Here is a 15,567-nt window from a genome sequence, read left to right as displayed (position 1 = left end):
CGTCACGGCTGTCGCATCACGGTATCGTCGCGACGCACTGCTATTGGGATTTGAGAATAACGTGTCATGTGTTATTCTGTATAGTAATAATGTGTATATAGTGTGTTATGTATGTAAGACATATTGTGATGTAGCCAACACGGAGTGTCAATCCGATGACATTGGGCTAAAATAATAACGCTATGATGAAAAAAAAATGCATAGATTTCCAATCGGTGCCGAGCGCCGCGCCGTCGAGTGCGGTGGCGGCCGACGGTTGAAAATTAACGGTCGCGTTGCATTTTTTTGCACAATGCACGTCGTCGGCGGTCGGTCGTTCGTGCAACGGGCAGGGGGAGCGGGTGAAGGCGCGAAGCCGCCATAATATTATTATCGTTGAATGTTTCGGCGGTCGTCTGTGGCGGCAACGGGTCGCAGTGTTTACAGCGATTATCGTTTTGTCGCCGTCGGGTTGTCGGCCTTGCGGCGGCCGCGGGCCGCTTACAACAAACACCAAGTCGGGGCGTGCGCGCCGCTGCGGGCGTTCGGTGCAAGTAGCACGGACTCGGTGCACGTTGCGCACGCAACCTCCGGACGCCGGCGTTGCCAACCGAACGGCGTTTTCTCTTCCAGGAGGACCACGCGTAAGAACGGGTCCGAACCCGGGAAAACGGTTGGAAAACCCGGAAAAGCCGTGCCGCGAAGTCGGCATACAGCCGCATATGGCCGTAGGGCATAGCCCGTCGCTCGGACCGCGGGTTCGGTGATGCGCGAGACGTGAGGTCAACGGCGTGGGTGATTGTTTCTTCCATGGACCGAACGGCCCCGACACCGCCGGCGTCACTGCGCTCGGTGTGGCGCACACCTGCACCGGAGTACGCGGCGTAAGCGATTCGTTGCACCGAGAATTTTATAATATACTATGGTCGGCCTGTGCCGTGTTTTGTATTTACGTTTCCACTGATCCAGATTATTTACTTTTTTTTTTTGTTGCTCAGCTGCGGCAATTTCTGTGTTTTGGTTAATTTCTTCTGTTGCCGTTGTCGCCGCCCGCTACCACCGCCTTAGCCGCCGCCACCACCGCCGCGTATCTGTCATTGCTACAGTTGCCGCCGCCGTTTAGCGCGAATTTCTGCGCACCTTGTAAGCAGCAGCCGTCCCGCCGGCCGTACATTGTCATGGTCCTGATCAAAGAGTACCGCATCTGTATGCCACTGACTGTCGAAGAGGTAAGCACCGTACTGTCCTAGTGGTCTGCCGTTTGTAAGAAAAGTACATAATACGTTGTGCTCTTCCGCCTTGCCGCCCTATCCTTCTATTATGGGTTCCCTTGGATGGACCTTTGATGGTCACTCCATCGGACATCGTTCCGCTATGCTATACGGTCTGTCGCTATCTAGTCGCGGTCCTTGTGCGACTGTCGTCCGTACCTTCAGCTTGGGGTTCCCAATCCATTCCCCCTTGCCAAGGGGCAATTATGACCTAGGTATACAAATCCCAAGTTAAACAATTTTTGTTCGATTCATTACGGCTCTTGTTTATTCATTTTTTTAAATTGTCTACTTGATGTAGGGGACAGTCCAAGCAATGACGTTAAGTATGGAGTGTATTAAAAAAACTGGTTTCATTTGGCACGGTTTAGGTAATTGAGACCACCTAAGCTATTGGCCGACCGTCAAGGGTTGTCGTTACATGTTCAATAATATTATTATGCATACTTTAGATCAAGGTCCGTTTTGGACTTGACCACTGAAATCCAGATATGCACAAAAATTAGTCATTTAAAAGTCTTGAAAATATTCAATATCAAACCCAATTTGTAAATTTTCAGTTTGTTGCCAATAGTCACTTGTAAATAATAGAAATACACTACATCTGTTTGGTAAATGTCTTATGAAATATTATGTCTTATAGTGGGCTATATATATCCTATATTATATAAAAGAGAAGTAAAAAAATGAAGTAAATTTATGTTATTAATTTATCATTAAACTCGTTTGTAATTATAAACGGCTTAGCAATAGCTATAAAATAAAATATGCAGAAAATAATTTCCTGACCTATTTGTTGTTTCTATATTTTTAAATGAAAGGATTAACTAACAAGAAGATATTATAGACACATTTAAGAATGTCATATGTTACATAGATACTCATATGTTGATTAATTCAATTTTTATAATTTTAAACTATTTTAAATTTATGACACATTTTTACACTCAAACTGAAACAGAATTCTAAAGAAAAACAAATAAAAATGAAATTAGTATTATTAAAAAAAATTTAATTTAAACTTTATAAGATAAAAATATTATTGGTTTAAGTAAATAGTAATTTGAATTTGACTACATATTATTGAAATAGAGAGAGTCCATCCTTTAGTACTTACTCACACGGTCTGATTATTAATATTTTATGTAGCTAGTTTAAAAAAAATGTGAATTGAGAATACTTATTTTTAAAACATAAAAGCTGCTCCAACAATTTTTTTAAACTTTAATAATGATTTTAAAGGAATATATTATTTTATGTTCTTCTTTGCTATTTGTGGTATTAAATATAATTGATAGCTTTTTCTTTTGTATATAATTTACAATATAATACATTATATTCTCAAGTACAGCAAATTTATTATTATTTAATAAAATAAAACTTGAATGACAAATATCTATTTCATTTATATTTAACTATTCTTATCTTGAACAAATTCCTTAAGAACTAAATGTTATCAAAACAATTATCCATCTTTTTTTTTTGTACTTTTCCATAATTTTGGGTCCATTAAAATATTTTTGATAAATTGTTTTATTTATCAAATACAATGAGAACTATACAAAACTACTATTTTATTTAAAAATTAATCATTATATATTATTTAGAAATAATTTGACTATTTTTAGAATGTTTTAATGTGCCGTATTTTAAAAGAGATTATATCTTTTAAAAGTTTTTCTAATCTTTTTTAACCTTTGGTTTTTATTAAGTATATTTGATAAACAATTCCTAATTTAAAGACTATATTTATAAATAAATCAGTCCAGTGGTTAAAAAGTTATTATGTCTAGAAAAAAAAAGAAAAAAAAACATTGTTAAGTTAATATTACCATAGCTTGATGTCAATGCTAGAAAAATAATTGGATAGTTAAATAAATTAAAAAGACATCTAGGTATAAAATTGAAGAGTAAATAAAATGTACTGTTTTCATTTCATTAATAATTTTAACTGTCAGCATTAAGCAAATACTTTTGACAAATCTTTAAGAAAACATACATAATTTTTAATAAACTATTTTTTTTCTTAGCTCGTTAGTTACGTCATGGTGCACCATATTTCTTAATTAAAAAAATGTCATTCTGTCCAGTACAGTAACGCGAATAATTAGTTTAGATTGTAGTCTTTTGTCTTTGTTTAAACGATAATATTACAATACCTAGATGTTAATAATATCAGAATAGCCCTTAAATATTAAACAATTTTTTGCGATATTTACTTTTCCTTATTGCTAAAAGAAATTTTTTCACCCCAAACTTAATGTTTTCTTCGCCTTCAAATTACAATTTAATTCTGAGAAGTCCGTTATTATATTTAAATATTTTTACTGTTGTAGTTACTAGATTGATTATTGTATTAATTAAACTAGTAGTTACTAGCTACGAGAAAATGAAAAACCTTTTGTATACCTATTCGTTATTTTTGTGTGTTAATTTGTTCTTTCTATTTTGTTATCATCCGTGTTAATATTTTTTTTTTATAAAAGTTGTATGGAAACTTTGGGCCTCAATACTTTTTAAAATGTTTAAAGTATAAAATAAATTAAAGTGTTTTTGTCAAGCATTATATTTTTGAATTTCAAACAATTTTTTTTTCTTCAAAATAAGGTAAGTGAGTACCAAATTTTCAAAATGTTGATTTAGAACACTTACAATTTAAGTACCATAGTTCATCATCACCATTTAGAAAAACAATAATATAGTGCCTCAAAGTTTCCATTTCAATTATTTATCACTTTCCTAGTTGTTAATGTAACAAAAATTATTCTATATTTATTATTAACTAGATTTTAATATTTGCGATATTTTTGTTATTGCAGAACATAAAGAGAACATAATGTTGTTGAATACTGAACGTGTGGATAAAATGGAGATACTAAAAACCGAATCTGTGTCTTCGACTCCAGTATTGAAATGGAAAAAAATAGTTGATCCAATTGGACCACAACCGAGGCCACGTCATGGACACAGGGCCGTCGCTATTAAAGATCTTTTGATCGTGTTTGGCGGAGGTAATGAAGGTATCGTCGATGAACTACATGTTTACAATGCAGCAAACAACCAATGGTTTATACCTCAGACTTCCGGCGATATTCCCCCCGGATGTGCAGCATACGGTTTAGTTGTTGACAACACTAGACTATTGATTTTCGGAGGTATGGTCGAGTACGGAAAGTACTCTAATGAGTTGTACGAGTTACAAGCGTGTCGGTGGCATTGGAGTAAACTTCAGCCCAGACCTCCGTTATACCATATGTCGCCTTGTCCCAGGCTGGGCCATAGTTTTACATTGATTGGCAACAAAGTTTATTTATTTGGCGGGTTAGCTAACGATAGCAATGACCCTAAAAATAACATCCCACGTTATCTAAACGATCTATATACGTTAGATATATCTTCGCCAGACGCTTTAGCCTGGGATATACCAGAGACGGTTGGCGATTTCCCGCCTCCCAGAGAATCCCACACAGCAGTTGCATACACAGACACGAGAGGGAAATGTAAACTAATCATATACGGTGGTATGAGTGGCTGTCGACTAGGAGATTTGTGGACTTTGGACATAGACACCATGTCGTGGAATAGACCAATTGTGTTGGGCCCAAAACCACTACCGCGATCTCTGCATACTGCTGTAACTATCAAAAACCGTATGTTTGTTTTTGGCGGATGGGTTCCTTTTGTTGAAGAAGTGAAATTGCCGATACACGAAAAAGAATGGAAGTGCACAAATCAGTTGGCCTGCTTGAATTTGGAGACGATGACATGGGAAGAACTTAACATGGACATGAACGAAGACAACATGCCGAGAGCTAGGGCTGGTCATTGTGCAGCAAATATACAAACCCGTATGTACGTGTGGTCGGGCCGAGACGGATACAGGAAAGCTTGGAATAATCAGGTTTGTTGTAAAGATCTGTGGTATTTGGAAGTAGACAAACCTCAAAAATGTGCCAAGAGTCAGTTAGTGAGGGCTTCTACAAATGCTTTGGAAATTGTATGGAATAGTGTCCCAACTGCGGACGCCTATATTTTACAAATTCAAAAGTACGACCAACCAGCAGACACTACAGCTCCTGCACCACCGTCTATGATCGATTATTCACTGCTACCATTCTTGACACCCGAGTTGGCTAAAAAGAACACCGATAATGATGATTGTACAGTGGTGTCCGTTTCCGAACCCATCAGCAGCCCTATTAAACCAAATCAAATGATTAAAATATTACCTCAAAGTACAGTCAACACTTCAACATTAATCAAAGATCAACCGTTCACACCCGTCACTGCTCAAGCGTCCGGAACAATGAAAATAAAAACTGTTCAAAGCACTAACATAACACCGTCATTACAACAAAACTTCAAGGCGGTGAGTCCTGCTACACCAAAGAATCCAACGTCGTTTGTCAGCTCTCCCTCGATGGACATATTATCGGACGCTGCCATGCATACTCTTGCCGCTGCTGCTTCGGCTACTCAGAAGATCAAAACTACGGCCGTTGTAGTTTCAAAACAAGCTGAACTACCCAAACCTGTAATTAAAACGGCGGGTGCTCCCTTTAAAATTGTTCAAACACAGAGGTCTATTAAAAATGTTATGTCTCCTGTTAACACCACTTCTGTTCCACAACAACAGGCAGTTCGAATTACTGGCCCAACTTTGACGACTTCTGCTGGAACAGTTCTTAAAGCGGGATCTAATGTTTTTGGAAAACAAGTCATTTTTCAAAAACCTGGAGGATCACAATCAAATTTTGTTACCTTGGTAAAGACTAGTCAAGGTAATCTGATACAAGGAATCCCAGGTAAAATGATTGGAACTACTACACCAAACAAGAACATGCAACCTTCAGTTCTTAAGTTTATCAATCCTCCGATAAATCAACAAAATAGTCCTATCAAAACCAATGCAACCATGAAGACTGTACCGCTTAAAACAGTTGGTACAAGACTGCCGGTGGCCAACAAACCGACTATTGTTATTCAAAAAGGCAATGCAAATCGGTCAGCGTCTCCCCAAATTATTATTGTAACTACTGGGTCGAATCTCAGAGGCATACAAACCTTCTCGGCTTCTCAAGCCAACCTAACCAACCGCACTAGTGTGTCTAATTCGCCGGTGCAAATGGTGATGGTTTCATCCGGCGGCAATACGCCGACCGGTAGCAAACCGATTACCATCACTATGGCGGGGGCTGGTAACCGTAAAATGGTCACTCTCGGCAAATCAAATTTGACCGGCATGACAATTGGCGGTAAACCAGTTACCCTTCAAATGGTCAGTGGTCAAAACAATATGGCCATTTTGACTTCAAACTCTGGCGGAAATGTTGTTCAACTTAAGAACACGAATCTTGTAAGTACCTCGAGTACTCCTAGGCCCATCGGACTCAACTCAAAAGTACCATCCTCTGTCAAAGTATCTACAGACTTGCCAGCTAGCACGGAATCGGCACTGACTCAGTTAGCAGTGGAAGCTGGTATCATTGAATCGTCGTCAAAGGGTTCCAATGAATACGAAGAAACGTCGGATTACACAAAGGAAGAGCTAGAAAATTTGATTAGGGAAGAGGGTATAGAAAGTTTGGATGTAGATATTGCTAACATAAACAGTGCCGAAGACGCCACAGCTGTTATTGACTGAATAAGACACACATTTTTATTCTTATGACTTCAGTAAATTAACAATATTTAGTTTTATTTTTAGTTAATTTTTTATTTTTTTCTGTGCAAACCTGAGATCATTTTAGCCTATCTTTAGCCTATCAATATTGTATACTATATTTTTCAACATTTTTTTTTCTATTCACAGAAAAATATGGGTAGATGTAATTTTATTATGTACATACAATTTTGTATAATAAAAAAAAGTAAAAACATAGTATGCTAAAAATGTTATTTACATGAATTATTTTTGGTTTATTTGATACATTGATGTTTTTTTTAAACATAACTAGCCCAATTTTTTATTTCTGGTGTTGAACAACATTAAAGATTTAATTGTGGGTATAATATATTCATTGTTTATATTTATAAGTATTTTGGTTATATGTACATATGTGGCGAAAATTGTGTATGGCCTTTAATTTTTTGGATGGGTTTAATATTTTTTGTATTTTGTATACAAAAATATAAATATAAAATCAACAACAATTTGATCGAGGGAAATGTAAGGCCAATGTATTAATTAAAACAAATCTAATATTATAAATTAGCACTTATATTTTTTTCTTCTTATTTTCGGTTTATTTATTTGTAAGTATTTATTGAAATATAACAATTATATGTTAATAAAAATTTATTTCAAGATTTTACCTTGTTATATATTATTTATCCTCCAGTCTTAATTTTTAGTTTTATTTATTGAAGGTTACTTTTTTTTTATTTTTGTAGATTTTTATTTTATCAATTAGGTTTTTTTGCTTTCTTGTGTTTTCATGCTCTCATTGAAAATATTTTCAAATAATTCTGTTTGAAACAAATAGCTGTAAACCAAATTAGATAACTCGTTAAAAAAAAAAAGAAGAATAATCTGTTGTCAGAAATGAGTTGCTACACAATCGAGAAACTGATTTTGTTTTTTTAATCTAAAACGGCAAAAAGATAATGTGTTTATTTCTATTCTTAAATAGATATGGTTAGAAATTTTGCATCGGTAAACCCGAAGAACAGTATTATTAGTCGATCGGTGGAAAAAAAACTTTTTGAAGTAATCCATTGTTCGTAGGACATCACCAGCTAGGCTATCTGTGTACTTGGTCCATAAGGTTCGAATGCATTTAAATTGTTAAAGAGTAGATAGCGACAATAAACAATACTGTAAGTGCTGGCTAGCTTGCCTACTATTGTATAATTATTATTGTAAGCTTCTGGTAGAATTAACTCTTTGTGGATAAGCAATAATAACCGATGATAAGCTTTTTTTTTTAATTTCAGTATCGTGTTGGCCAGCTGTACATGATAGCCAGACACAGCTATGAGCAAACCGAGAGCGGAGAAGGCGTAGAGACCGTAGTGAACGCTCCCTGTGAGGATCCCGTTCGCGGCAAAGGCCAGTTCACCGAGAAAAGAATACATCTGTCAAAGTATAATAAGTGTATATAATATTTTAATCAAGACTATTGTATCAAGCAAAAAACTTAATTGTTTTCAGTCGTTTACCGTATTGGATACAATCCATCATTCCTCGGGTGTTCTATATTATTGAAAAATCCTGGAACTATTATCCATTTACCGTTACAGGTAATGCATTTTGTACTTAACTCAATCATAAACTACTTGTTTATATCTAAATATTTGTTATAAACAATCTATAATGAATATTTTATGATATATCATGTAATTGGTTATATAATTTAATTGGTTTGGTTTTGATTTCATGTTTTTGCGGACTCTGTCAACTATAGAGTACACGGTAAGTCCAAATTTAATTGATACATTTAATAATAGTTGATTTAAAATAAACAATTTTTTGATGTGATAAATAAAAATATATTTCAAAAAAACAATTATTTTTTTATTTGTCATTTAAACAACAAATGCCCGGGTTTGGTTCCATAGAACATACATTTCTGCTTTTGTTTAATTTCATATATTATATTTTTTTAATTTATATTACAATAATGTTATGTTTTTTTGTTTCTAGTGTTCGTTTATTCCCAAGTTGAGCGTTTCTATCCATACAAAATTTGAAGATAATACAGGAATAACAGAAAATGTAATTATGGCGTCTTGATCATAAGTATTTTAAATATTTTGTCCATCTACAATTTCTGTTTTAACTCAAATCGTACATTGTGTGGAAGTTAGCTTTTATATTGTTTATTGAAAAAAATTTTAATTAATTTTATTTAACTAATTTAGTGTACCTACCTAATATGTGTTTTAGTGTCTCGGCTTGACTGGCGAAAAGCTTGTCGAGAGAACCGTGGATTTTGTGGATATTGCCTACGATGAAGTCAGCCCAAAACACTACAAGGAAGACGAGGTAAATGCTCATTTTTCTTGAAGAGTTACAACCATTACCTAAGCTCGTTTAAAAAAAATTACATCAATTATAGACGTACAAAAAAAAATAATTGTACGATAAGGTTTATAAATAAAAGTACTTATAACGTGAAATTAAAATTATTTTAATTTAATTTAATGTTATAAATATGGTATAATGTAATATTATATTGTTTTTTTTTCGACGAATAGGATTTGAAATTTTTCCAATCGAAAAAGACCATGAGAGGTCCACTGACGGAAAACTGGAAGAGCACCACGACGCCGATAATGTGCTCTTATAAAGTGGTCGAAGCGTCTTTCGAAGTGTGGGGCATTCAGTCGAAAGCCGAGGAATATATACAGAAAGTATGTAAAGCATGGCTGGTGGTTATTTTATGGATTGATGATAGTTACTGTATTTATAATTTGTTTTTAGACTATCCGGGAAGTATTGCTATTAGGACATCGCCAAGCGTTTGCGTGGATTGACGATTGGATTTCGATGACCATCGCGGACGTACGTACGTACGAATGTGAAATGCAAAGAAAGACCAACACCAAAGTCAACGCTTGCTCTGCCGACGAAGGTCAAACCGATAAAGACAAACCGCAAACGCCCAAATCCGCATCGGCTTTCACTAATCTATTTTCTTCTCCCTCGTCATCGTCACCATCTAGCCAAAATAATTCATCTTGGTTTTCTTGGTCTTGAAGCGATATAACGACAATAATAAAATATATCGATAAACTTCACATTTTGCGGTTTTTTTTCACATTTTGGAAGCTTAAAAAATATCAATTATATTGTATCGCTTTTCTATTTTACCAATTACACACCAGAAGTATTTCCGTATTTTATGCTACTTTATTCGGCGTTAGTTTTGTAGCTCTTTAACTATTTAATTATATCGTCAATATCTATCCAAACATTAGCAGCACCGTATTACTTTTGCTTTTGTTTTCGAGTCCCGTCATACTTTTGTCTTTATAAAACATTATCTGAATAAAATAAAACTTTTTCTATATTGTACCACATTTAACCTTTTTTTTTTTACTATTTGGAGTCATTTTAAAAAACTTTGACGATCAATGTTTAAATACTTTCAACATTGCTACTTATAATGTGTACGTCATCGCTATAAAACAATAATAAAGCCATATTTTATCTATTGAACAAAAATTTCCAAATATTGTTTATTATTTTTTTTTGTGTGTTTGATTAATAAAACCATGTAATACAATGAACAAAATTGACATAATGTGTACTATTATTTGTCGTTACGAAAGGAGTTGTTGTGTCACTATTAAACTGTCAAATATATTTACCAAAACATTAATGTAACTTATCGAAACAAAGTGTAAAAACTTCAACTCAAATTGATTACTAGCAATTTGTAGAACAATATTGTAAACGTAACTGTTTTAGTGCATTTTATTTGTTGTTGATAATTTTTATTTTGTATTCAATAAAGTCTTCTAAGAGTTTTTCCCCCTTAATGTATAGTTGTTAATTAATACAATATTATTATAAAATAATATTTATAATCATAATATATTGTTTTTTTTTTTATATAATAAGCAATATAATAAAACGGATATGGTCAAACATTAACTTTTTCTCGTTTAGCGTAACAATCGGCAGCATTCAATAGTACTATTATATATTGTGAAAAAAATCATGTATCTCTTTTGTAAAATTTAATTTTAAGACATATTTATGCATTGCTTGCATTAGGTACCTACCGTGTATAATAGGTGTTATTGTTATTGTACTTATAATCTAGGCGTTTTTTTTCTTCTCGCAAACAATAATAATAATAAAAAAAAAATGAATAAACTACTCGTTCCTTTGTTTAAACAAAAAAACACATTGCGTTTTTTTTATACTCCACTTCTGTCGTAAAAGTGTCATCCTTATCTCTGTCATGTGTGAGGCCGAGGCCTACGGGTGTGTCTCCTGAATTATTAGCGCTCAGTGTCTCCGCGGCAAAACTCAGAAAATGGACGGGTTCCAAGGGATTATTTTCAAGTGGGTGGTCCTCTGTACTGTTAACACCGGTTTGTTCACGGTCATATTCAATAACACTGTTCACAGGTCGTGGTGTTGTGTGATGGCGCTACTGATCGACCACGAACCAGCGGAGTGCATAAAACTGAGCGAGTTCTGCACACTTCCGACCCCTCAAAACAGGTGCATCGGCATCAACAAGCCGGACGGATTGCGGTTTGGCTGTAGCGGTGGATTTCACGGTGATTTCTACGAGGAAGAGTAAGATCATGCGTGAGGCAGTGCCGGATCTAGAGGGTGAGACATAGCAACCCGGGTTAAGACCAGCCGCGTGTTCGGGGCCAAAATTAATAAAAATGCCCCTCCTATATTATACCTAACCTGTATTGTGAAAATAATGATTTAGATCTGAATAAGTTTAGAGAATAGTTACAGGATAGGACTTTATATAATCACTGGCGGTCACTGCTGTGAGACGCGTTGGGGTGAGATTAGCAAAAAATACACTAACCTAAACAATTCGGCTTTATTTTCGCTCAAACTCGGCAAGTGTTTGATATTTGACCATAAGTATGGATTTTCTTATGCCCAAAAAATCCTAACTAGGTCCGGCTTTTTTTAAAACCCAGCTGTTGTTTACTAACTTCATTGTTTTTTGGTTGTTCAGTTATTTTTTAGCACAGACCCTGATGCTCTGCCATTGGCCGTTGGATCACTTCGAACCGTCGAGGTCTTTGCGTCTGTACACCAAGTTGGCAAAGTTCACCATGATCAACAGTCAGATAAAAACCATCGTCGGTGTCTTCCCGGAGACCATGCAAAACTTAAAGGTGGTACTTAAAATATATGCAACTCTTACAATTGGGAGCAGTCTAGTCGATTTCGTTACATTGATCTTTCGTGATCGTTTGACTAACATCCTTATTTAACTTAGTAAAAACTTTACCGAGTTAAACTTTTAGTGATACCGAATGCTTTGTGGTTTTGTACTGATTAGTTTTGAGGAGCTAAGAGGTACTAGTTAATTTCATCTGAACAATATCGGTGATTGATTTGTTTTTTGTAGACGTTAAATTTGTCTCATTTGAACATAGAACGAATCGAATCAACTGCGTTCACACACTTGACCTCGTTGGAAGTGCTGGATTTGAGTTACAATAAACTCAATTACATTCCTCTGACGGCCGTTGCATATTTGACTAAACTAAAACAAATTTGGCTTGCCGGTGAGTTGTACCTACTTGAATTTTTAAACTAGACAATCAATAGACATAAAAACTTATATATATAGAATCTATAATAACCGACATACAGCCGGTGCTGGCAAATATTGGGTTGGATCCTCATTTGATACATTTTTTTTTGGAGGAGGTAAGACAAAAATATAACAGGAGTTCCGGTTTAGATCCTGTTAGTTCTACTCCAAATTCTTAGACCTACGATATATTATATTTTGTTATTTTTTAAAACGTTGATATTGTAACACGAGCGTTTAGTATTTGCATTTGGCCATTGCTGTTGACGAACCCATATTGTGTTTATTTTTTCTTCAGGACATTCTTGGTTCTGCAAGCCCGACATGTTATGGTTGCTGCAAATCCCGAAAGACCCGTTGACTTTCAGACTAATGGACGCAGACAACATGACTTGCGGCGGATACAAGTACATAGGAAAGCCCGTGATTCCTATTTTACGCCTGTTAAACGTCTGTGTTATAATCAATTCATAGTTTTAATTTTTTAATACATTTTTAATTTAGTTGTTCTTTATAATATTATGTCCTAATAAGATTTCTAACTATTAGGCCGTTTAAGGTCTACATAATATTACAGCAATACACATATTTTATAACAGTATTTTGATAGTTTGAACGAAAAACCAATCTTAATTTTTCATTATTAGGACTTAGAAAAGGAATGTCTGACACAGCCAGAAAATTGTGTCTGTACTCTAGACAATGTGGTCCGCAGTATGGCGGCGCCATATCACTTGCTTCCTTTGATAACAGTGGATTGCAGCTATAGAGGTTTGAAAACGTTACCCAAAAGGCTTCCGCACAATACGACCACACTGTTAATGCAAGGAAATCAGGTAAAAACAAGTTTTAGCCGATTCAATGTGGCTGCTTGACATGGGAACGATCTAAAAATTATTTTGTTTACATTGTGTGGGTCATGAGGTAGCTACCTATCTAATGTGTTTGAAATCCTCTCGACTCGCATTTGTATAATATGTAGCTAATCGATTTTGGGCAATCATTAATCGACATAAAGATTTTTAAATGTTGTGATAAATAAATTCAACGAAACTCTAGATAACAACGTTGGAAGAGTTGCTGACCAACCGGCATTACACCAAACTATTGGACATTCACTTGGACTACAACAAGATCAGCTCGATAAGTATACTGGAAGGATCCCACTGGTTGGCGCAATGTAGAGTCTTGAGTCTGAAGGGCAACAATTTAACAAAGGTCTGCAATGCTCAGAAGGAACGTTAAGCATTCACATCTTTTGTAATATTATACACTTGCGTTTGTTCTAGAGCAGATTCCGACCTACGCGCTGGATAACGCATTCCAGCGAAATCGCAACATCGCACAACTCTACTTGGGAGACAACCCTTGGCGATGCGATTGCTTGTTCGCTGCTTCCTTTCAGGTACCTTCCTTTTGGAGTGTTGTTTGAGACACTATTCATTTTTTACCGAACCCACTTTTAACGTGTGTTTGAAATTAAAAAACAGGATTTGCTCATTAAATACCACGCGTACATCAAGGACTTGTCCGACATCAAATGCTCGTATCAAGAAGACGACGAGTACTACCTGACGCCGGTAAGTTTACCAGCATTAATTTATGCCGATCGGCTTGAACAATTTTAGGAAATTTTCAAGACACTTTGTTTGTGTGTAGATTCACGACTTGCCGCGCAATATGCTGTGTAGGAAATCTTCGTCGGACATGGTGGGCTTTTTGGACGTGCTCAACGTGACCATGGCCGGTTTGATTGTGATAATAATATTGAAGTTTTTTTACGATTACATATTGTATAAAAAATGCGGACGGCTACCGTGGATCGTTACTAACCTACCGTGAAGCGACGATGGCTCTGATGGGGACATATAATATATTTTATACATGCTATTCGTACGCGGTTTAATCCTGATGTGTTTATAATTAAAATAGTGTCGTGTCTGGTGTACGATAATTGTTGGACAATTAAAAAAAAAAATTTTTTATTTGAATATCCTACGATGTCGTATTCCACTTGACAAGATAACTGTGCAGGTCGAATAACGTTTGCAACGTTAGTTTTGTGTACCTACCCTGTTGCGTGGGAAGTATTACGCTCGCTCGTATAATATTATATCATATAAAAGGGTATAAAAGGTTTAATTAACTTTTTTTTTGTAATTCGGACGAGATACGAATCCCGATGGAAACGCGAATGTTTGCAGAATTAATTTATTTATACGCTCTGTATACATACATATTTCTATTACACCCGGTGAAAAAAAAGCCTACCGAGTGGGCGCGATGATGTTTTTTAATTGAAAACTTTATTTACATGACTTTTCGGTCGGCCGACGTACAATCATCAGCAAAATCTTGTCCTGTCGTTCGGGTGCAGTAATCAAAAAAGGTACTGCAATCAATACATTTGATTACATTTTTTTATCGTTTTTACTCGTGTGCTTATACTAAATAAAAGCGATGTCTTAAAAAAAAAACCTTCAAATCATTTGTTCCGCGCGTCAGACAAAAATAGTAAAACAAAATACATACACTAAACCATACACGAGTTTCTCTATGAAACCAAATTTCGAGCTGATTAATTGACAACGCATTTTCACAAACATTTATTTATAATATTGTAGTATTTTTATCGTGGTATGCGTTGAATCCATCGAGCTACATAGCCCATTTAAGAAGTAAGTATAAGTAATAAAAAAACAAAATACAAATATGTCGTGCTAGTGGCAGTGTAAGAGTGTGAGAAAGAAATGTTGTACATAACTTTTGTAAGTAAAAACGCGTAGGCGCCCATTACTATTCAGTTTGTTTGTTGTATAACTCTAGGTTACAAAAAACCTGAACATACCAGACCGAAGGCTAGTCAAACTTCGAGTCGGCAATAAAAATATATTACAGGAAAACACCGACAACACTTTCGGTCTGTAGACGTGTTGAGAAATTTAAAAAAAATACACATTACCGCTCGCGTGCTACAAAGAAAACTGTCGAATAGTTTTATATTATTATTTTTATCCGACAAAAAAGAAACATTAGTCTTCCATTGGTCAGAGATGATTTGCATA

General features: G+C 35.3%; 2 protein-coding genes across 4 annotated transcripts; both read left to right on the top strand.

Annotated features, from left to right (window-relative positions):
* The first annotated feature begins 851 nt into the window (after window positions 1-851).
* LOC126842914 (cytoplasmic phosphatidylinositol transfer protein 1) lies at window positions 852-11,068 on the top strand. Of its 2 annotated transcripts, XM_050580138.1 has the most exons (8): window positions 852-1,208; window positions 8,187-8,335; window positions 8,404-8,492; window positions 8,657-8,664; window positions 8,896-8,967; window positions 9,139-9,237; window positions 9,450-9,605; window positions 9,676-11,068. In XM_050580138.1, the coding sequence occupies exons 1-8, from the start codon at window positions 1,158-1,160 to the stop codon at window positions 9,949-9,951; spliced, it is 900 nt and encodes a 299-aa protein (XP_050436095.1). In that variant the 5' UTR covers window positions 852-1,157; the 3' UTR covers window positions 9,952-11,068. The 2 variants fall into 2 exon arrangements, with proteins under 2 accessions (XP_050436095.1, XP_050436094.1); XM_050580137.1 differs by lacking the exons at window positions 8,187-8,335; window positions 8,404-8,492; window positions 8,657-8,664; ... (2 more) ...; window positions 9,450-9,605; window positions 9,676-11,068 and adding an exon at window positions 4,070-7,559 and having other exon boundaries at window positions 878-1,208.
* Window positions 11,069-11,168: 100 nt separating this feature from the next.
* Window positions 11,169-14,375, top strand: LOC126843290 (protein singed wings 2). 2 transcript variants are annotated; one of them, XM_050580708.1, is made up of 10 exons: window positions 11,169-11,268; window positions 11,335-11,508; window positions 11,915-12,077; window positions 12,314-12,473; window positions 12,801-12,952; window positions 13,150-13,338; window positions 13,562-13,720; window positions 13,797-13,907; window positions 13,993-14,082; window positions 14,162-14,375. In XM_050580708.1, the coding sequence occupies exons 1-10, from the start codon at window positions 11,240-11,242 to the stop codon at window positions 14,342-14,344; spliced, it is 1,410 nt and encodes a 469-aa protein (XP_050436665.1). In that variant the 5' UTR covers window positions 11,169-11,239; the 3' UTR covers window positions 14,345-14,375. The 2 variants fall into 2 exon arrangements, with proteins under 2 accessions (XP_050436665.1, XP_050436666.1); XM_050580709.1 differs by having other exon boundaries at window positions 13,792-13,907; window positions 14,162-14,260.
* Window positions 14,376-15,567: the final 1,192 nt, after the last annotated feature.

This window comes from Adelges cooleyi, unplaced genomic scaffold, assembly GCF_023614345.1.
Source record: "Adelges cooleyi isolate 19-005CV unplaced genomic scaffold, UGA_ACOO_1.1 ACOO_flye_CR_arks_rails_tigmint_CR_PRNA_574, whole genome shotgun sequence".
Lineage (NCBI taxonomy): Eukaryota > Metazoa > Arthropoda > Insecta > Hemiptera > Adelgidae > Adelges > Adelges cooleyi.
This window is presented reverse-complemented; position numbering and strand designations above follow the sequence as displayed.